Source organism: Erpetoichthys calabaricus, chromosome 4 (assembly GCF_900747795.2).
Source record: "Erpetoichthys calabaricus chromosome 4, fErpCal1.3, whole genome shotgun sequence".
Taxonomy (NCBI): Eukaryota; Metazoa; Chordata; class Cladistia; order Polypteriformes; family Polypteridae; genus Erpetoichthys; species Erpetoichthys calabaricus.
In genome coordinates this window covers 202466772-202490237 of record NC_041397.2, presented here as the reverse complement: position 1 = coordinate 202490237, position 23466 = coordinate 202466772, and the positions used below count along the sequence as shown (strand labels likewise).

The following is a 23466-nucleotide window of genomic DNA, read 5'->3' as shown; positions in this document are numbered from 1 at the left end:
TATAGCAAAATATGAAGAGTACAAGTCAAAGGAGGTTATGCTTAAGCTGCTGTTTATAACGCACCAGTAAAGCCCCACCTGGAGTGCTGTGTGCAGATTTGGTCTCCTGGCTAAAGAAAAAGACATAACAGCACTAGAGAAAGTCCAGGAAAGAGGTAACATTTTCAGTTTAGGCAAATGGAAATTAAATGGTAACATGACTGAAGTTTTTAAAATTATGAAGGATATTAGTACAGTGGATCTAGGCTGTTACTTAAAAATGAGCTCAACAAGAACACAGGGACACAGTTGGAAGCTTATTAAGGGTACATTTTGCACCACAGAAAACCATAGAAAGATGGAATAAATTATCAAGGATTGTGGTAAAGAGTAGAAGTTGATGGTGGTTTGGAGAAATTATGTGGAAAGGATTGGCAAGCTTTGTTGGGCTGAATGGCCTCTTGTCATCTAATTTTTCCAATATTCTAATATAATCTCTATCAAAATATGATAATAATAATCTTTAAATACTCACCCATTATTCCTGTTTACTCTGCCCAGACCAGTGTATGCAGAGAATGCAGTATCATCATGTACACAATGCATGATGTCACAGAGTTTATCAAAAGAAAAGCCAACTATTAATAATAAAATAATATTTTTTTACATTTATTTACCACTTTTGTCACTACTCAAAGTGCTTTTACATAAAGAGTGGGGAGTCACTTCAACCACCACCGACGTGCAGCATCTGCCTGAATGTGGCGATGGCAGCCATTTTGCAACAGTATGCACACTACATGTTAGCTATTAGGTGGTTAAGGGGTGAGAGATAGTTAGCCAGTTAGAGACAGGGGATGATTAGGGTGCCAGCATAACTAATCCATGGAGAGCAGTTTATTTTAGCCCGGACACCAGGATAAACACTGCTCTTTACAAAGGATGCCTAGGGATCTTTTATGACCACACAGAGTAAGGACCATTGTTTTATGTCTCATCTGACGGATGGCACCAATTTTACAGCACAGTGTCCCTGTTACTGCACTGGGTCCAAACACAGACCAGAGGGTAAGTGTTCCCTGCTGGGCTCACCAACACCTCCTCCAGCAGCAACCCAAGCTTTTCCTAGATGGCATCCTATCCAACTATCTGCTGGGCCCAGACATGTTTAGCTTCAGGTGGATTACCAATTGTGAAATGCAGGTGGTACATGCATACAAAGAAAAAAGCAATATAGCAAACTTTTCATAAAAATGTTCAATATATATTGTAAAATGTGATCTTGACAGCCCCAGTGTTAAAAGGCAACAGGTAACAGGCAGACAATAAGGGGTTTCCCCAATATACATGGCCACTTTAGGAAATTAAAGGTACAATCTGCCTGACTATAGACACAAAAAGAGTCTAACAAGGTTGAAATTATTTATTATGGCACATGCTTTATTGTCAAAGTTTTTGGTGTAGATCTCTGTAATTGATGCTAGAGGGGGTTTGAGCAGATGCCACAATCCTCTAGATGGCATTTCTGTCCTGGTTATGTTACCATACTACTCTGAAATGCTTCCAATCAGGACACTTTAACATCCAGCCATCCATTTTCCAACCCGCTGAATCCGAACACAGGGTCATGGGGGTCTGCTGGAGCCAATCCCAGCCAACACAGGGCACAAGGCAGGAACCAATCCCGGGCAGGGTGCCAACTCACCGCAGGACACACACAAACACACCCACACACCAAGCACACACTAGGGCCAAATTAGAAACGCCAATCCACCTAACCTGCATGTCTTTGGACTGTGGGAGGAAACCGGAGCGCCCGGAGGAAACCCACGCAGACACGGGGAGAACATGCAAACTCCACGCAGGGAGGACCCGGGAAGCGAACCCGGGTCCCCAGGTCACCCAACTGCAAGGCAGCAGCGCTACCCACTGTGCCACCGTGCCGCCCACTTTAACATGGTAATAAAAATAATAAATCACATTTATGTGCTGATTTTCACAATTGTTTCTTTTTATTTTGATATATCACCTTAAAACTGTCACTGATAACTATAGCAGGACTAATGAGAAAAGATCTCTGGCTCAGACACACATGGCTGTTCTCCCTTTAGCTCATGTAACTTTTGATTCATTTTGTTCTTACTATCTCTGGAACCTGTGGCCAGGAACATCCTATGTTATTTCACTGAAACATTATTAACATTTAACCGATAAACAACACAACTTTCATTATTACATGTTTGTCCTAATTTTGTCTATGCTTTGGATTGAAACACTGCAACATTATAGCTCTCCTGTCAAAAGATGACTAAGACATATGCTCCTGTCATCCTTGATGTTTACCCTACAGGCCTGAATCTGTCTTTTTATTGCATTTTGGAAGTCTAGATAGTCACAAGGCAAGGCTTTTTTTTCTTTTTTATTTCTTCTTTCATTGTTTCCTACACATACCTCTCATTACTCAGTTTTGTACAGCTATACATATCACTCACTGTGCCATTATAAATGAAGAAATATATGGAATATGTACATTGGACAAGAATAATGGTGCAATAATTCTCACTGCTCCCTCACAACTTCAGTGACCGCCAGGGGCCTGAGTTTGATTTCCTGCCATCACAATCCTCAGTGTGGAAAATGAATATTCTGCCAGTATCACCGTGGGCTTTCTTCAGAATTCAAGGTTGAATATGTTAATCCTTGGACTGACAAGTAAATAACATTCAGTAAACACTGTATTTGCTGACCTCTTCTTGTTTTTACACAACAATTCACACATTTGACAAATAGTGTGTACATGTGGTCTGGAAGTATCTCAGTTATTTCTTGGAACAGAAACTTAAGCGCATTTTGCATAAGCATTGGGTTGATAGTTCTGTGACTGTAATCAAACACTGTCAGGCAACTTCAAGATGACAAGTAGGTGTGGAATCCACTCTTTCAGAGTGAAAGATCTTTTGCAGCCCAGTGGTTGTTCTGAGACTAAGGATCTGTGCTGGTATTGGGAAGGTTGATTGAGCAAAGTCCTTAACATGAAAATTGCTCCAGGGGTTCTGTGTTCTGTACAAGGACTGACCCTGCTCTCTGAACCCCATGATCAAAGGGATTAATCTAACAACAACAACAGCAACAACATTTATTTATATAGCATGTTTTCATACAAATGATGTACCTCAAAGTGGTTTACAAGATGAAGAAAGAAAAAAGAAACGTATAAAAATAAGATTAGGCAATAATAAGTAAAAAAGAATAAAGTAAGGTCCGATGGCCAGGAGGACAGAAAAAACAAACAAAAAAAAAACTCCACAATATTGGAGGAAAAAAAAAACAAATCTGCAGGGGTTCTGAGGCCACGAGGCCACCCAGCACCCAATAGACATACTACCTAACCTTAATGATCTAAATCAGCCCTCATGGCTTTCAGGCTTCATGTGGAAGAATTAGGTGATGGTGGTCATGTGGACATCTGGCCTTCAATCCATCAATGTAAGGACTGCATGGTGCTTTGATCAGGTTGTGGTGGCACAGATCGGCAACACAGAAAACGTAAAGTTGGGGTTAGTGCGGATTGCGGAGCCATGATAAAAATGATAATTCAATGCATATACAGAATATCAGGGTTACACTAAAATGAAGGTATGAGAAAGCCGTAGGGTTTTTAGCAGTTTTTAAAAGTGCTCCTCCATATTAGCCTGGCGGTATTTCTATCGATAAGCTATTCCCGATTTTAGGTGCATAACAGCAGAAGGCTGCCTCACCAATTCTTTTAAGTTTAGCTCTTGGAATTATAAGCAGACACTCATTTGAAGATCTAAAGTTATGATTTGGAATGTAGGGTGACAGGCATTCTGAAATATAGGATGGAGCAAGATTATTTAAGGCTTTGTAAACCATAAGCAGTATTTTAAAGTCAATTCTAAATGGCACAGGTAACCAATGTAGTGACATCAGAACTGGAGAAATGTGCTCAGATTTTCTTTTCCTAGTTAAGATTCTAGCAGCTGCATTCTGCACTAGTTGCAATTGATTGATGTCTTTTTTGGGCAGTCCTGAGAGGAGTGTGTTACAGTAATCTAGTCGACTAAAAACAATATATATGTATATACAGTATATGGACAGTATGTGTGTATACTGTATGTGTATTGTCATCATCTGCATTCTGCACAAATAAAAGTGATTAACAGTACAGTGCCAGTTACTAAATAATGTTTGCCCATTTCTAGCATAGGATGTTGTTGGTTTTATGTACTTACACCGCGTTCACCAACTCAAGTAACATAAATGCACGTAAAGCAAACTACGTCATGTTGGGAATTGTGCACACAAAGGTGTGACGCACATTGCAATTGAACATTCTGTAAGACGCTGACTGTTTTCATGCATCATTTAGCCCATTAGGAGCAGACGGTGACATGCAGAGATCTTTTGGTGGGCAGTATCTTAAAAGTTTGAAAACGGACACTTTCCTGGGTAGGGTTTATTATGTTGGATTAAGTCTTGCCTGAAGAAGAAGCCTGAGTTGCCTCGAAAGCTTGCATATTGTAATCTTTTTAGTTACCCAATAAAAGATGATGTCATTTTGATTTCTCAATACATTCATAATGGCTAACATGACACAACACCCTAGTACTACCATCACAGACACAAATCTACAGTATATCTTTTTTTTAAGATAGTTTGGATGCAACCTAAGAGCATGGACTACAGAGAGGTTTTTGATGGGGGTATTTTTGGTAGGCATTGCTGGACAGATTTTTTTTTAACATTGATTTACAATTGCTAGAAATCATGACTTTGCATTGGCATTGAGTCCTGAAAAAAGGACTGTCTCATTATAAAACTGACTTAAATAAATGTATAGCCAAAAAAAAATCTGTAAACTTACTAATTACTTTTACCCATTTATTCATTCTCTTTTGATCATATTTTGATAAACAGTGAATCAGCATTCGCTACAGTACAAACTACACTTCATTGTGCTTTATTGGCTTAGCTCTAGATCATTGTGTTTTTTCCATTTACTCAGCATTTTTCTTACTGTGTTTGCACACAACATGCCGCAAAATGCAAAAACAGCTTAATGTTAACTAATATTGCAAACTTACTCACAATATGAAGATAAATAAATTTTTTTTGGACCCATGAATTTTTCAAAAAAGGGTCCAGATGAAAACAAATGAGGGAATTGTGTCTTTTGGAAATGCAACATGACTAAACACAACCCACTATAGATTAAAAGATGTACTCTTAGACAAATGATGTAATCCAATAACACTCTTGTAAGAACAATTTAGGAGTGATCTTAAATGCATACATGAAAGCATAATAAATCTTTCAGTAACAAGCTGACAACAAGATGTTTCTGTCTTTTCAGATTTAATAAAATTCAAAGATATCTTCTTCAGGCTAATCCCTTGCTGAGGGGTGGAGATGTTATCTTCCACAAGGCTCTGAAAGACAGAAGCAACCCGGCTGGGAAAAGAGCTGTTTTATAGAAACAAGTACTTTAAAAGATTTTTTTACTGTGAGATATGAAATATGAGATATGTGTGTGTTAAGGCAGCTGATCCAGCATTTTTTCGGAATTATGCTTGAAAGAAAGTGAGTTTATTCATAATCAAATCATCACTAGAAAGCAAAAGCACAGATTTATCAGGGCATGTCATAATATAAACATCACTCTATTATAAAAGGAAATCCTGAGACGAGACTTTTTCAAAGAGGTAAATTCAAGTTCCGTGAGATGAGACTTTGGCCATGAGATGTTTTCAAGTCACGCCCTCTTCTCAACCATATTCAACCATGCATACGGTCCTCTCACCTCTCATTCATGTGAATGCTTTTGACAGACACAGTTCCTGCTTTCTTAGCTCTTATAAATTTTTACGTTTTCCTCACTTTAAATTCTCAATAAAAGAAGACTTATGTCGAAATCTTAATGAAGAATTTCATCCTGAAGGGTTACCAACAGAAGAAATGAGTACACGGGCAATCCTATCACAGAGAAACAATGAAGTCAAATGAATTAATGCAAAAATTGTCGATCGGTTACACGGCAAATTGGTTAAATGCGTATCAAGGGTTATCAACAGAAGAAATGAGTACACGGGCAATCCTGGCATTGAGAAACGATGAAGTCAAACAAATTAATGAGAAAATTGTCGATTGGTTACATGACAAATTGGTTATATGCTTATCAATAGACTATGCTGAAACAGTTAGTGGTGATCGTGCAGAAGATGAAAACATCAGCTTACAATGTCCTGAAGAATATCTGCAGCCATTAACACCATGTTAACTGTTTCCCATTAGATTAGCTTGCACTGTAAAGTCTTCCACCAGCCGAATTACTGTTGAAAGAAGAATGTATCTAAGAAAGGTAATGTAGTACATCTCCCGCGGATAACATTAGACACCAAAGGAGATCTTGAAATGCGATTCATATTAAAATGTTAACAGTTTATAATTAGAATAGCTTTTGCAAAGACAATTAACAAATCACAGAGACAAACATTCGAAAAAGTCGGTTTATTTATGAGAGAAAGAAATTAAATTCACTCACAGGCAGTTATACGTTGCATTGTCACGATGTAAGTCCAAACACAGAATCAAATTTCAATACAATACTGATAAAAATCTATTCAAAAAATTGTTTTTACTGAAGTTTTGCAGTAAAAGTGTAAGTTTAAAAAGTATTTGCAGGTTAATTTCAAATCCAAACAGAATGAGATTGTATAATGCAACGAATAACTCAAATGCAACATGAAATATAATTTACTTTCAAATTATTACGTTTTACTATTTTTTAATATGGTTAATTACTCACTCGTAATGTAAAATAGTTAGTTCTATTATGCACAGGTAACAATTACCATGAAAATAACAATCTGTTTAAATTGTACTTCTGTTTCCCCATAAGCGAGCGGCTGAACTGCAAAGTGGCTAGCGGGTAGTTCCAGCCCGGGGGTTAGCAAACGAAGTGAGCAGGAGGCAAAGCCCCCTAGTATATAAAATGTATACAGTATATAGGGCAGAACTGGTCCAGCATCCTATTGTCTGTGTGGAGTTGCACAGATTTTGAATATTCTTCCAAGGTTCACATGAGTTTTCCTGTAGGTACCCCAGTGTTTCTCCCACATCACCACAGATGTGCTGGTTAGGTTGCTTGGTATTTCCAGATTAGCCACGTGTAAGTGCATATGTGTGAGTGGACCCAGAAATGCATGGGCATAGAGGATGGTCGTCTTGAGTCTAGTGCTGCTGTGATGGGCTCCCAGTCCCCTGCATACCTGACTTAGATTAAGCAGGTTTAAGAATGATATGTTTGTTATATACAGTATGTGCTATATATGTATAAATACTTTTATGAATTTGAAGAAAGAACAACATGTCAGAGGGCACAGATGAAAGAATTAAGACTAGATGGATAATTAATGAGGGAGAAGGCTTAGAGCACCATGGAGTTCCAATTGTCAAAGAGCAATATGCATGGACAGGAGTACATGCAAAGTTCTACCCCTAATGTGGGTATATTATACCTAACTAATGGTAAAGAAATAATCAATTTATAAGGTGTCTTGTTAGGTAGAAAATTAAGACACTAAGCGTTGAGGATCACCACTTTAAAATAAATGCTTTTTGGGTGCTTTGTAGATGGAACACAGTGAACCCATTACTACTGGCTTTAGTATCTCACATATGTTTCACTTTGATCTGAAGATATTTATATTTATAGGTCTGTTTGGCTTCTTTGACTGTGATGAAGAGGTCATCGGGTACAGCAATGTCAAAAAGTACCCACGACTTCTTCATGTCATTGAACACAATGTCTGGACAACTGGTTTCTCTGATGCAATCAGTATGGATAGTAATGTCCTATATGAAGGTACAGATCCTGAATGTTAATGGTAGGCTGTGGAACACGCTGATATACCCCTACTTCAAGCTCCAATGTATATACCTGGTTATTCAGTTGTTTCTGTGTCTGCCGCTGTTAATATAGTGAATTTTATTGCAGTGCTTATACAGTATGTGGCTAATGGTTGGTGGTTCTGAATTTTCTGCTGATAATAGCTGGTCATGACTGATTGATCCTATGAGACAATGATCAGGGTTTCTGTTTCCTTATCTTAAGATTTGAGCTTTGTATCTAAACTACATTGACAATTTTGTCCAAAAATGTCTGTTCTAGGTTTTTAAAACACTGTCCATTTAGTGGTTTTCTTTTAAGAAGTTCTATTCTTTCAGGCTTGATCATCTCGTTGAAGCATTGATCTTGATCAGGGTAGATGGGTATTGCTAGCGAATGCCACTTGCTTTGCTAATCATACAGTACTTCGCTCTACTGGCTTCATGCTTCTTGGCCATTTTTATAAGCTTGTCTTTGCCTTGCCTGATGAACTTAACTATTATGTTGTATGTGGGCTGGAGTTAAATAAATGTGTCCACCGTCATGTCTTTCGATATAAAATATAGTCAGCCAGAATCAACCTTTGGATGTTGGAGAACATGCATTATTGGAATGTTTTGTATCTTCCTGTCCATGTATCAATCTGTTCCTTATCTTTATTATTTTTTTTCTTTTCTTTTTTTTCTTAATTTGTGCTGGTTGCTTTTTACTGGGAACCCACTGGGTTCCTTAGATCTTATTGTCTGATAGTCAGAACTTTATTAAGTATGTGGGTAGTTCTGAGAAGGGTGATAATCTGCACTTGGGTGGAACTCACTTTATTTGGCAGTTCATTAAGATATTTTTGGAGACCCAGTCAAGCAGTTCCCAGTGCTGCTATTATGTCCAGAATCACAGGAACCTTCGAGTTCCGCTATCATGGAATCTCAATCTCAGGTTTTTTCCACCTCTTTGAATGAGACACTTGCATCATTTGGAACTGCTGTGTCAAGTAGACATCACCACCACTGTCATGGAGAATGAAGTCTTTTCATCAGGCTCTAATGGTTCACAACCATATTTTTCAGAGGATTTACATTCAGTCTATGTCCTGCTTTCAGTTGTAGGAGACCATACATAGTAGGTTTCTGGTCTTTTTGTTCATCTCCCTAGTCCATTATCCCAAATCTGTACTGTGGCACTGGTATTTCTAAACTACTAATAGCTTGCATTTGAGTCAAGTCTAATACCGAGGACTACTTTGATTTGGCAATAGTATTTATTTTGGGTCCTTTCTTTCTTTTTTCTGTCAAGAATACCATTGCTCTAATCTCCTATTAGATACTTTGTAAACCTTATCCTGCTTAAGATTTTGAATCTCAGTGTTATTGTTTAGCGTGTGCTTTGTCCTGATGACAGTGTTCCTTGTTTGATGGTTACTGTTCCTTGATCCACTTGTCTGGTCCAATTTCCATGCAGATATTGCCGCTCAACATATTGACTATGCCAATCTCTTTATCCAGTTGACTTTTGTCCTTTGTAAAGAGCCTCAGGTCATTCATGTATAGCAGGCGGCTCATCCTGTGCTTCTTCTGCAGGATGTACACTAGATTGTTGCTGTTGAATTACCCACACACGGAACAGCAGGGGTGACAAGGAGTCACCTTGGAATATTACACATTTCATGGTAATTCTACATGACTTGATGCGGCCACCATAGTAATAGAATTTGATATAATTATTTTTAGTATTATTATTACAATATTATTCACTCTAAAAAAAGGGTAAGTGCCTATGTGTTTGTCTGTCTGTCTATCCGGTTGCTATGTCTCTGTCATTCCCATACATGAGGCATCACAAACATTTATAGTAATGGATTTCAAAATAAATTACAATAGATGGTGCACTGTACTGAGGGCAACTTTGATTACTCTTAGACGAGTAGCACAGTTAGTTATTATTATAATACAGTTATACAGTATATAGTACTGCCTTCTCACAGCACCTTCCCATTTTAGTTTCCTCCTGTGACTCCCATTTTCCAGCAGTGTTAAAAACAAGTTTTAGGATGATTACATTTTTAAAGTTACCTTAGTGTGAATATATGCATAAGTATATTCTGGTATGGAATACTCCCATTGTTACCTCTGATTCTAACCAAATAAATGTGAGTGGAAGTAACAGAAAATTATTACTGTTATGAATTTAATTTTCTTCTTTTTTGCAGGTTTCAGATGTGAGAAATATATCTACAGATGACTCCATGGATTTTGCAAATTCTCATTACAGTGCACAACATTCATTATCTCCAAAGAAAATAAGGCATTTAACTGTTGTTTAAAGATAGAAATGTCCACTTTCAAGGACACCATCTTGTTACAACAGGTTATCTGAAACTAGTGTTTATATTTGGAAGATCCCATACTAGGCTTTTTTGACTTTTGACTTGGCTCAAAGTATTCATTCTTACCTGATTTATTTTGTTTTGCCTGAACAAATAATTTCAGAGAATCTTTGTCCGGTGATGAGGATAATGACCAATGTTATGTCTCATTCTTTTAACTCATTTAATTTTTCTTTGGCCAGCTATTTCCATCAGGTAATACAAGCTGTACGTATACTGAAGATCATATCACAAGAGTGCAGAAACATTCATACAAAAGCCTCAATTTTAAGGATTCACAAACAGCTATTACTGCTACCTTAACTTGCCCACCAAAAAGGGACATCCGCAGTAGAGGTGTACAAGTTATGCTATCATTATGTCAACTGGGGTTTCTTAATTTCATGTTTGTTAATGTGTTCGTGTTTGTGTGTATTCTGCTATATAGACTCAAATTTGGACAACTAGTGGTCTCGCCAAACATTTTGGACTATTTAATCTTGTGGTTGCTAATGTTATTTTATTTCTGTTAAAGTACAGATGTGATGCCATGTTAGATACTGTAGATTGAGTGGCTACATTATTACAGTCACCTTCTCCTCTCATATTATTGTCAATTCAGTCAGGGACAAATATCATTTGTGCAGACATTTTTGTGTAAAACACACAGATTCGTATCAATGAATCATGTCTACATGTACAATTCCAAATGCACAAGACTGAATATTTCAGTGGTTTTGAATCAGGTTAGGGTAATGTAGCTTGTGCCAGAAGCACTAGCATGTGTGAGTCTGAAAATGTTGAGGTTTTTATGCTTGAAAGTATCGTTGATATAGTGAGAGGGAGCCAACACTTTACAGCCACTACTGGACATGTTTTTGGAAAAAGGCTGTTAATAATAGCAGTCAACATGACAAAAGCAACAAGACAGTGTTGTCAGGCCCCCAGTTTTCCAACCCAATTGTGGGAAATAATAAGCTTTTGCGGTTTGTGTTTTTTGGGCTATTTTTTATAAAACATTATTTTTTGGGATATATTCAAATTCCCCTCCACATTTTTACCAAGTTTTTCATCCATCTGGCACCATCTCCAGCTATTTGTACTTGTATATGTTCTTTATCATTGTATGATCATTGAATGGGAGCTGGACTTCAATGGTATGTATCTAACCCTCTCGCTTTTGACACCACCCCCCGCTTTCCAGTGTGTCATTTGGTCTACCTCAGGTATTGAACAATGTTTTTTTGGACAAATTTACTATATTTATTCTGTCCTTCGGCTATAAATTTTCTAAGGACCTAGCAAACCTGCCAGCAGATGCCACAAAGTCAGTCAACTAACAGAAGAAACTGCAGTGGTATCAGAATACATAACACGTCATACCTTGTCACCAAAATGGTATACCAGCAGGTGACACAACAGTGTTAGGGAAAACGAGAAGCTGCAATGGGATAGGGAACACAAACGTTGCACACTGAAGCACTGAAAAAATATAATTGTGTGGGTGTATGTTTTTGTGGCCTTCATGTGAGTAAAGTCATTTTTGGATGTCATTCTACATTGGTATGGAATATCATGGCTGCAATGTGCCCATCTCTGAACGTCTTTTATCAGCAGGCTAAAAGTCCATAATACAATGCAGGGAATATCCAAGAACAGATTTAGAAAAATGACAGTTCATTAATCTAAATGCAGTCTTCCCAGTCACTAGAACTCAATCATTCCATTGGAGATGGAACAAGTTATTCAGAATAGAGTTCCAACATCAGAAAATATGCAAAAACTAATGGACATTTTGGAATGGACACATTACTCTGTCCATATCATGCTTTTTAAAAGGAAAATGAGAACTCACTCATGGATATTAGGTAGATGTAATAATAAATAATAAATTGATAATTGCCCACTTAGTGTGTAAGTTAAATCTTTCTAAGGCAGTGACAAAGGGTATATTGCGTATTGATTATCTCAGATACTGGGAACATTGGATTCACTGGATGGAAAAATTCTGTCATCAGATTGGACGGCTAACACAGACTCTACAGAATGCTCAGGACGGTGTGGGTGGCTACTTGACTGAGGTCTCCAGGACAGTGACTCTGCCTGACTTTGTCTTTGATTCCATCTTCTACAATTGACCATCAACCTCCAGAGGTTTATTTTCTCCAGAGATGTTACTGACTGGTGTTTTTGTTTTCCTCTCCTCCATTGTCAACTGGCCATAGTCCAGAATTCAGTAATTAATTAATGGATAGCTTTGCTGGTTTCTATGAATATTAATTTCTACTTTGATTTATGTGTGTTTTAACAAAGCTGTGCCTTTATGACTAGTAATTCTGTAATTTGTAAAATTTATACTTGCATTTTACCTGAGAACTATCACAGTGCTCTGCACCTCCACTCAGTGAAGAGTGCTATACGAAAATAAATTGAATTGAATTGAATATCTATGACTGTATATCACTTAAGCAAAGTTTTAAATAACAGTATAGCTTTTATAGTATGGATGAAATGAGGCAGGAATGAAAGTGGACAGTGTAACAGCACATTGCAAACAATAGCTGGGTGATAATAAGATCCACAATAATTTAAAATATTATTGCAATTAATGATGAGAAATATTACCCTTTAGTTACAGGAGATGTATCTCTTTGCATAATAAAATAATATCTTTTAATTTACATTGGCTTTGGTAAAATAAACATGAGCTAGTGTTTGTCTCTTTTATAATGCATGAACTGCATAAAAATTGATATATATCACACACCATATCTCAGATTTGATTTTATACGTTGCACAAGGTGATGGTAGGGTTTTTCTCTGCCATAGAAATCATATACTTACAGTTCACAAATGAAACTGGAGCATTATTTTTAAAATGTTTACTGTTATATATAATTATTAAATGCTAATTAAAAAGAATATGATGCCAAAAATGTTGCTATGTTAATACTTCAAAGAAAGACTCTGCAAGTGATGTTTTATTGAAGGATACACAGCAAATGCACCAAGCTGCAACTAAGGCTCCATTCTCTGTCTCTTGTGACGATGTAATGCTGTATCGGGTATATTATGAACAAAAAAAACATTAATGAGAATTAGAACTGAGAGACCTGTGAGAAAGGGGTAGAAGAAAACCCCAAAGAACTTCTACTGAGTGAAGGCCAGAGTAGTTGTGAAAAGTGGCCATCCAAGGAGAGTGAGGTTAAAGAGGAAGTTCATCGATTCTTTTTGACAAATGTGTTCATTGTGAGTTTTACCAGGAATTTTTGTGGTAATATCTCAGACTGTATTCTTATCTGTTATTTGTACAAAAATATATTCTTTACAAACCTAAAGCTTGCTCCCATTTCCATTATAAAAGTAATCAATAGCAAAACCTCTCTTACATTCAGTACCTTGGAAACATAATAACAGTTCTTGTATATTGCAGACACAGATCCTCAAATTCAATTGGGGTGTGTGTGTGTGTGTGTGTGTGTGTGTGTGTGTGTGTGTGTGTGTGTGTGTGTGTGTGTGGTGGCTTTACTATTTCAGCTGCCCCATGGTCAGGATGGGAAACAATATTGCACCAGTCCACCTATGGGCACACATACCCACACTGAAGGGAAATTACAATCGGTAATTAACCTTCCCAACACATCTTTGGAGTTATGGGAGCTTGTGGTATAATGATAGGTCTGCTGCTTAATAGTCAGGGGCCCATTTTATGAATAAATAATTGATTGGCCTGCCCAATGTTCATGGGTGTGCATGCTCGTGCAGCTGTGAGAGGTTGGTGGAGTAATTGGGGAGAGATGCACCTACATGTGAGGGTACCGTCTGTCTCAATTGTTTCATGGGCTTCCTGTGGTGCTCTATTGAGACGCTGTGCCCACGGAGGCAGACAAAAAGGGAGCCGACTCAGTAAGAAAGGGGGATGAAAAAGTAAAATAAAGAGTGAAAGAATTAGAGGTCAAAAGATGGGAGTGAAGAAGAAGGGAGCCTGTGCTTGTAAGCAAGTTGACGAGAGAGAGCGTGAGAGAAGGCAGGCAGCCGGGAGGAAGTTCCTTAAGAGAGTGTGTGGCCCACACACAGGGGTTGATAGTCACTCCAGCTTCTAGGTCGCTCTGTTGGAGTGACTCTGTATAAAGCCAGGAGAAAGGGAGTGGGAGTTGCAGGGGTAATGGTAGGCTCAGTGAGGTGTACCGGGGGTGATGCCATGGACCACAGGGACACAAGCCTGGCAGCAGGAGTTGGAGGCTTGGGGTGTTGCCCTGACAGGAACCAGAGATGACTACAGTGGGCCAAGCCTAGGAGCAAAGGCACAGAAGGCTGGCTGAACTGTCAGGCGTCTCTTCAGCTGCAAGACCTTGCCTGGGGGTAAGCTGAGGAGACAGCCATTTTTTGGGTGATGCGCCGGGGACTGTATTTTTAAAGGATGGATATCTGCCTGTGTTTTAATTTCTTTTTAATGGATTATTTATGAAATTGTGTTTAATCTCCACTATCACTGCGTTTTGATTGGATAATTTTTTATTGGACATTTTTGCAGTACATTTTTGGACACTATTTGGTTTTTTGCTTGTTTTTAATAAAAGCACTGGAGCACTTTTAGGCACCTACCCCTTGCTTTGTGTAAGTGTCCCCATCCACTGGCTCATCCCTCAGTTACGTTATTGACAGTAACAGGTTCAAGAGGCTCCTGGGAAGCAACCGGTAGCAAGGAGCCAAGCCCACCCAAACACAGGCAGAACATGCAAGCCCCCGCAGACAACGACCAGGTGCATGGTTTGAACCCAGAAGATTGGAACTGTGAGGATGCAGCACAAAACCCTGCACCCTGTACATTTTGTGTATCAAACATTTTTTTAGTTGATCCATATTTAGTCATGTTTTCTTTTCTTTACAGTCTGAAAAATATGAAGTAGCAAAAAATCTCTGCATTTGGAAGAAACTTTTTTTCTAAAACTACTGATTTATAGAAACACTTTTTAAATCTAATGTTGACATAAATACACTGTTAAAAGCAACTAAGTCATGTTTTAGATCACATTTTAATCCAGCATTTCGGAGTAAAAATATTAATGACTCAAAATCTAAAGATAAAAAAGATAAATATGGTTCAGAGCACTAACAGACTCTGGTAAAGGACCAGACTGGCAGTGCCCTCTTTAATTTGGTATGGCAAGTCACACTTTCATTTGAGCTGAGGGCCACCAAGATGACACTTACACTTCATGTATCACCCTTACACCCCCAGCCAAGCTGAATTCCTTAAGAAACTAGCAGGACTAGCAGGGGAAAAGTGGGAAAATGGGCTTCTTGGTGGCATTAGTAAGGTGTTGAACCAACATTTACCAACTAAAACTGTTAAACAAAATAAGCTGAAACAACATGCAATAATTTTTACATGGTAGGTAGGAAATATGCTGTGATAAGCTGCCCGGAAACAGACAGATGGACACAATTCTTAAGTCCACCACACGTTTATTATACATAATAATAAGTCCAAAATGTGCACAAACCCAGTGCCTCCAGCACCAATCTCCCCCAAAGTCCAGGCTCTCACTCTCTCTGCCTGCTCTCAGGCCGCCTCCTCTCTCCTGCCTCCAAACCTTGTCCTCTCCTCACCCGACTCCAGTCCTTCTTTGCAGGGAGGCGGCCCCTTTTATAAGTGCCCGGATGGGCTCCAGGTGATCCCCGACACTCCCTAGACACTCCCCTGTGTGGCGGAAGTGCCGGCTGTGTTCCCAGAAGCCCTCCGGGTGTTCCCAGTCTTCTTCCCCCCAGCACTTCCTGGTGTGGCGGAAGTGTTGGGGTTCCGGGTTCTTCAGGCATAGGGGCATCCCCTGGCGGAGACCACGGGCCCCTACAGGGTTGGGCTTCCAAGCCCTGCACCCGTGGCCCCTAATGGAACCAGGGCGGTCGCCCTCTCGTGTTCTGGAGGAGGCATGAACCCTCCTCCTGTCTTCCTGGGCATCCCTGCTGGGGGTGGCACCCAGCCGTCTGCCACAATGCACAATCAGGAATACAATTAAAAACTATCAACACCTTATTTTATAATGTGTACAAACACCTCAACTCTGTTCCTCTTTTCTCCTTACTCAGTACCTAAGCACCTTCTCCGACTACACAGTACATTTTTAATCATTTCTAACTGTCAGTTTGTCATTAACTGAAGTAATTTCATCTGTGTTCATGAATAGGTGAATAAAGGTAAACAACCATTACAACCAATACCAATACATACTTTTGAAACTATTCTACCATCTAAATGGGATGTCAGCCTGAAGCCTTGACCTTTCTCTTTGTTCCACATACAGTATTTTTAACATGCAGAAAATTTGAAGGTATAATTCTTGATATAATAAAAATCCTTAATGACACCTAAAAGCATAAAGAAATCAATGTTAATATAAACATATTTCACATTTCTATGCTTATAGTGGAGCTCAGTGGTTCAGAACTAAGTGCTCCAGGAGACTGGTAACAGGAGTGAGCTTGGGCTATGCACTTAGCTCCTGCACTTATGGGGGCCTTGGCTTCACAGATCAGTATCTATTGATTTGCAACATTAGTTATGCTTCAGTCATGTGACCAAAGGGGCACAAATAATAAAGGGGGGCCTAACTAGATATCTATTTTCTGTTCCTATTATTTCAGGTCAAATTCTTTTTGTAGAGAACTCATCACTGAGCACAGGCTTAAGAGCTCTTGCACAAGTTTCCAGAAACAATGCAATGACAGAAATAATTAAAGCATATATCATTTGCAAGCACTAACACTTGATGATTATGGAATTCAGATGCATAGCTGACTCAATTTGTTGCTTTGCAATATTGTGAAAGATACTGAAACATGAGGATTGAATTAAAAGTAAAGCCTCCATGTCTATTAGTCACGACTAGATGGGGATATTTCAATAAATTAAACACAGAAATAGTTATTAGAATATGCTCTTTATTTACTATTTGCTCATGACAGTGTCTTAGGGTGACTCTTATTTCCCTTTTTTACTCTTTATTATGTAGATCTGAACAACATGCCTCAAATCCCTGCTATAGCACTCATATGTTACACTACTTTTGATATTTATGACATCAGGTAACAAGATACAAGCAGTACCCAAACAGGTACAGTGGAACCTCAGGTCACGACCGTAATTCGTTCCAAAACTCTGGTTGCAACCCGATTTGGTCATGATCTGAACTAATTTCTCCATAGGATTGTATGTAAATACAATTAATCCATTCCAGACCGTATGAACTGTATGTAAATATATTTTGTTTAAAGATTTTTAAGCACAAAAATAGTTCATTATACCATAGAATGCACAGTGTAACAGTAAACTAAATGTAAAAAAACCTGAGAAAACCTTGAACAGAGAAAACTAACATTGCAAGAGTTAATGCTACAGCCTTACAAACTGCTCACTGTAAACACTTTTTTTTAATGAGTTTTAAGCACAGGGAAAAAAATGAAAATTTGAAAAATCCTTAATTTATACAAAAACTAACCTTGCATGAGTCGAGTTCTGGCATGAAGGAAGTATGGAGGAAGCTGGATGGAGAGGAGGTTACAGTTTTGAGGGAGAGTCCCTCTGCGCAATGGAGGGATGTTCTCCTTCAGGTGTTTTCTCTCTTGTGATTTCTTGGGTTTCTGGTGTTTTTAGCTGTTTAGATGGTGGATCAGACTTCGCGAAATAGCAGTCTAATGTGACTTCCCTTTTCCTACGCATTAAAATTTTTTGGAAATGCGAAACGACATGGTCGTTCATCATGTTTATCACTCTGTTCACAACTGCTTTGTCAGGGTGGTTCTTCTGGACAAAATCCTGGCACTTGTCCCATTTTTTTATGATGGCTTTTATTGCATCACTTTTTTATAACCGCCCTTTCCTCTTCTTCCCCTGAGGACTGCTCCTCGGTGAGCAACTTATGCTGCTCCTGCTGAAGTTCAGTGAGTTCCTCCGTCGTCAGCTCCTCCTTGTGATCCAGGACTAGCTCCTCGATGTCCTCATTGTCCACTTCAAGACCCATGCTCTTGCCCATGGACACAATCTCATCCACAACAGGCGGCTCAAATCTTTCTAAATCCTGTTCAGGAACGCATTCAGGCCAAAGTTTCTTCCAGGCTGAGTTCAAGGTCCAGTGTGTGACGTCTTCCCAGGCTTTATCGATGAGGTTGATGCAATGAACAATATTAAAACGCTACCCCCTGCAAGTTGCTTCTCGTTCAACCACACTAGCAACAGTTTTTCCACCTCTTCCAGCACTTGAGGCCTCTGCTTGGTTAACACTGTAACTCCTTTTAGATAGATAGATAGATAGATAGATAGATAGATAGATAGATAGATAGATAGATAGATAGATAGATAGATAGATAGATAGATAGATAGATAGATAGATAGATAGATAGATGTGAAAGGCACTATATAAATGATAAGTGCTGCTTCAGTTTGTTCCCCAAAAAACTGAGCCCCTGCCCAAAATTTTTTCACCATCTGCCACTGATTGACACTATTCTGATTTGTCATGCATATTAAGAATTTCATTGTACTATGTACACATAAAATTCCTATAAGAATTCTTTAGTACAAGTCCAGTCTGTGGTTCCAGTCCCTGCAGAATTATGCTTACTTGTGTCAAAAGAACACTTTGCAGCTCATATAATTATTTTTTTAAGTGTGTGGTAATCAGCCCAGACGCAGACACATATTTTATTTCTCCTTTTCAGCACACAGTGCAAATCTACAAATCACAGCTTAGTCCTGTCTTTCTTTCTTTCTCTCTCTTCTCTGCCACCATCACTTCCTCCACTCACAGGCTCTGCCCTCCACCTCCCAACTCCGGTTCCCCGAATGGAGTGAGACGGCCCCTTTTATGTTGCACCTGTATGTGCTCCAGGTGCTCCCTCATGATCTTCCTGCAGCACTTTCTGGTGTGGCGGAAGTGCTGCAATTTAGGGCTCTGGAATCTTCCAGGCGCCCTCTGGTGGTCGCCATGGGCCACAATTGGGTTGAGCTTCAACGCTCCAGTCCTGTGGCTCTGGTGCAAACCAGGGGGTCTGCCCTCTTGCATCCCGGGGGAGGTATTGTCTCCAGGGAAGAGCCCCAGCTGGGATGCCACAACTGTTGTAAATATTTTTCCCAAACATGAGAAAATGAATCAATAGTGTATCTATAATCTATACATGAAACTAGATAGATAGATAGATAGATAGATAGATAGATAGATAGATAGATAGATAGATAGATAGATAGATAGATAGATAGATAGATAGATAGATACTTTATTAATCCCAATGGGAAATTCACATTCTTCAGCAGCAGCATACTGATACAATAAATAATATTAAATTAAAGAATGATAATAATACAGGTGAAAAAAACAGACAATAACTATGTATAATGTTAAATATTAACGTTTACCCCCCCTGGTGGAATTAAAGAGTCTCATAGTTTGGGGGAGGAACGATCTCCTCAATCTGTCTGTGGAGCAGGACAGTGACAGCAGTCTGTCGCTGAAGCTGCTCTTCTGTCTGGAGATGACATTATTTAGTGGATGCAGTGGATTCTCCATAATTGATAGGAGCCTGCTGAGCGCCCTTCGTTCTGCCACAGATGTTAAACTGTCCAGCTCCATGCCAACAATAGAGCCTGCCTTCCTCACCAGTTTGTCCAGGCGTGAGGCGTCTTTCCTCTTAATGCTGCCTCCCCAGCACACCACTGCGTAGAAGAGGGCGCTCGCCACAACTGTTTGATAGAACATCTGCAGCATCTTATTGCAGATGTTGAAGGAAGCCAGCCTTCTAAGGAAGTATAACCGGCTTTGTCCTTTTGCAACATCAGCTGCTTTAATGGCCTCTTTCTTCTTTGACTTCTTGTACTCGGTGGCAAGACACAAACGCCACGCTCATACTTTTCAATAATTTCTTTCTTTAATTCGATTTCAATTTTCTTCTAACCTTTCTTCTCGCCAACACTACCACTCACACTTGCTTAGAGGCCATGGTTAATTGCAAAATTAATGCAAAAGCAATAGAGCACAAAGAGTTTGCACGCATGTCTGACCGAGAACAATATATAGGGAGAGACTGAACACGTGCGGAAATCATCGGCGCGTACGAACCAGAAGGGAAACTGGCTTGTTTGTCACTCAAGTGTGTGGTTATGAACAGATGCAAACGTTTAGCAAACTTTTTGGTCGTAACCCGATTTGTACATGTTCCGAGACGTTCGTGACCCGAGGTTCCACTGTATTTAGAGTTTTATTCATCATACAGTATATTATAGATAATACTGTATGTGCCAAATATAAGTGCAAAGGTGAGTGTTGGCAAAATCGTATTAATACAACCTGGATAATAATTAGTTCATCTTGCTTAGAATACCAGTTGGCACTCCATCTTAATATGCTGATTGGTCTCTGGTTCTGCTTGGTCTTTGCTCACAAGTAGCTTTTAAATGGAGTGACACAAATAGGCAGCATGGCCTGTCTGAATATGGCAGCCAAGAGAATTTAATTTTTACCCTGTCTTTATGTTAGCCCAGCTTCCTTGATGTACCTCCCAGATCAACAGAACATCATAGTGCAGGCCAACTGCCCTGCTTAATTCCAGTCCTGTTCAAGTATTGTTTTTGCCCCCATTCTGGCCCGTACTTATATTTCTAAAAACGTACTCCCCCTTCCACAGGCTCATAAACTCCTCCTGTCCCTTCTATTGCAGGCTGACCTTGTGAAACCAATTATTGTTATGATGTTAGGTTCTTCTGCTCCAAAATACTTTGGAAAACTGTAATTTTGGATGATTATTTTGTTATGTGTAAAATCAGCATTTTGGTGGTAATTATTACAATATTATTTTTTTTATTTGCATTCTCTTGCAACATTATTTTGCTTTCTTTATGAGTCGCTTGATTGCTATGCAGTTACTAACAGCAATGTCAAAGGTCAAGAATCAAGTGATTTTGGGAATCATGGTGTATAAAAGTCACTCCTTGGGTTCACTTCCTTATCTGATTTTGTGGATTCCTCAAAGAAATTCCATATTTGTTTGCAATTGTTGTTTGAATAAGTTTAAGAATATTCTGACCCACTTCTGATTTTTTCAGTAAGTATTAGTTTGGCTTCGTGTTTTGGTTTCATCGTCCAGCTTTCTGCCTGAGGCTTCTGTATTTACCTCTCATTTATCTGCTGATCCCTTTATTCTTCCTGGCACAACAGTTGCAAGTTGACTGAAGCAAAGTCTTCAATCCCCAGTCCAGCCTGTTAATGACTTTTCATCTCAGCCCACCTGTATTCCCCCAGGATAGTTGGCCAGTCATTTCTTGCTTTGGAATTTCAGCAAATGGGTACCCGCACTGATTTAAACAATATTACACTAAAATGAAAGCATAAAGACAATTTTATAAATAAAGACAACATTCAAAATATTTACCATACTAGATATTATCAGTTTTTTTCTCTTTACTACAATTATGTATTTTAAGTTTTATACCCAGACACCAGATAACTGCATATATCTTTGCCAATGATAAACAAATTTTGTGATTCCATCATGGCAAATGTCCAGACTCTGCTCAGCAACCATGTCCTGACAGCATCCTCAACTTCTTCATTGGATATGTAGTGATGGCCACAAAGATCTTGTTTCAGTTTTCGAAAACAGTCATCAATGTAAACAGTTTGCATACGTTGATGAATTTTGATTGAACCAACACCTTCTGCCATCTGGAACTTCAATTGTTGCTTAAATCACCCTGAGAAGGGTGCAGCACAGGGTTGCATTTCATAGACAGCAGCAAATCTACCATTTACTGTAATGACCTGCCACCAACTGAAGTGATAGAAGAGAACCTACAAAATGTGCTAGTGCTTCCACCTGTTGATCCATCCATCCATCCATCCATTTTCCAACCCGCTGAATCCGAACACAGGGTCACGGGGGTCTGCTGGAGCCAATCCCAGCCAATACAGGGCACAAGGCAGGAAACAATCCTGGGCAGGGTGCCAACCCACCACAGCACCTGTTGATGAGATAAGAAATTAGAGACATTACTTTTCATTCAACTCCTGTAAAGCTGATGACTTACTATATTTGATTGTCTTAAGGCTGAGGTGAAAAAACAAGGGAGTGCACTGAAAAAAAGAACTAACACTAAACAGTTCTGTAATGACCATTACTGATAAGAAAGGATGTGCCTTTAAGTGCATTACTGTTGAAAGTGTGAACTTTATGGAAGCTGTCAGACATTTACGTATGAACTAATCAGTCAGGCTATTAATTAATATATTGACATAATGTGTTCCTATTTATCATGAATCCTGTCATGCTAAAGTAAATTTAGCATAATTCAGTATATTTTATGAGATAACAATTGGTACCGTATATACACACGTATAAGTCGGGTCTTGAAACCCAAAAAATCGATCATAAAATCAGACCCCAACTTATATGCCCGTTCAAAAAAATGACACATAATTTTTTTTTACATCTTCTTGCTTCCTCCAATTTCGCACCAGTTTCTTAGACACATCAAATTTTGTTGCAGCAGCAGTTACCAATTTCTTTTGCCACTTCAACGACTTTTAATTTAAAACCAACTTCATATTTTCTTCAGATCGAATGCTCCATCGTATATAAGGGATGCTCTTACGATAAAGGTGTATGAGGGTGTGAGATACAAAAAACACAAAACAGTGTAAACATCGCTTCAAAATAGTTTGGGTATTTCCGTGTGGTCACGTAGGCACAATACATAGAAAAAAAAGGCAGTGTGCTCATGGTTACTCTCTCAGGTGGGTGATAGCATATCATAATCTCTTGGACCAATAGTGTAAGTTTTCCGCATCCGACTTATCCAATAGTATATATGGTATATACTTTGTGAAGACATTGCTGCAGCTAAACAGAGATAAGTGGCTTTGGCAAGAATCTTTCATCCCAGAAAGATGAAAACCAGAATTCAAATAGAGGAAAGAAAGAAAGAGCAGTGACACTTTTTGCATTTGGGCATTTAACTTGATCTTGGCTTCTTTTTATGCTTTTGGTATCCTCAATTATTTACTGTGCATGCTCTTATGGATTAAGTGTAAAACTTTTCTAGAGTCTTGAGAATTATACTGCTTTATTTGATTTAACAAGACCAGAGTGTACTAAAAGGATATAAGCTCTGTTTATCTCTGTCTTGGGTACTTAGAAAGGTGCCTTCATTATAAATATCCAGTCATTC

At 38.8% G+C, this 23466-nt stretch overlaps 2 protein-coding genes across 3 annotated transcripts in view; both read left to right on the top strand.

Moving 5' to 3' along the window:
- Positions 1-13464, top strand: part of igsf5b (immunoglobulin superfamily, member 5b) — a 190574-nt gene extending 177110 nt beyond the window's left edge. Inside the window, exon 8 of one of the 2 annotated variants that reach the window (XM_028800190.2) lies at positions 10095-13464. In XM_028800190.2, coding sequence (XP_028656023.2) covers positions 10095-10208 — 114 coding nt within the window. In that variant the 3' untranslated portion in view covers positions 10209-13464. The remainder of the gene's footprint in view (positions 1-10094) is intronic. The other variant, XM_028800189.2, reaches the window with a different exon arrangement.
- The window catches only part of pcp4b (Purkinje cell protein 4b), a 679051-nt gene that overhangs the window by 252945 nt on the left and 402640 nt on the right, over positions 1-23466 (top strand). The window lies entirely within an intron of this gene.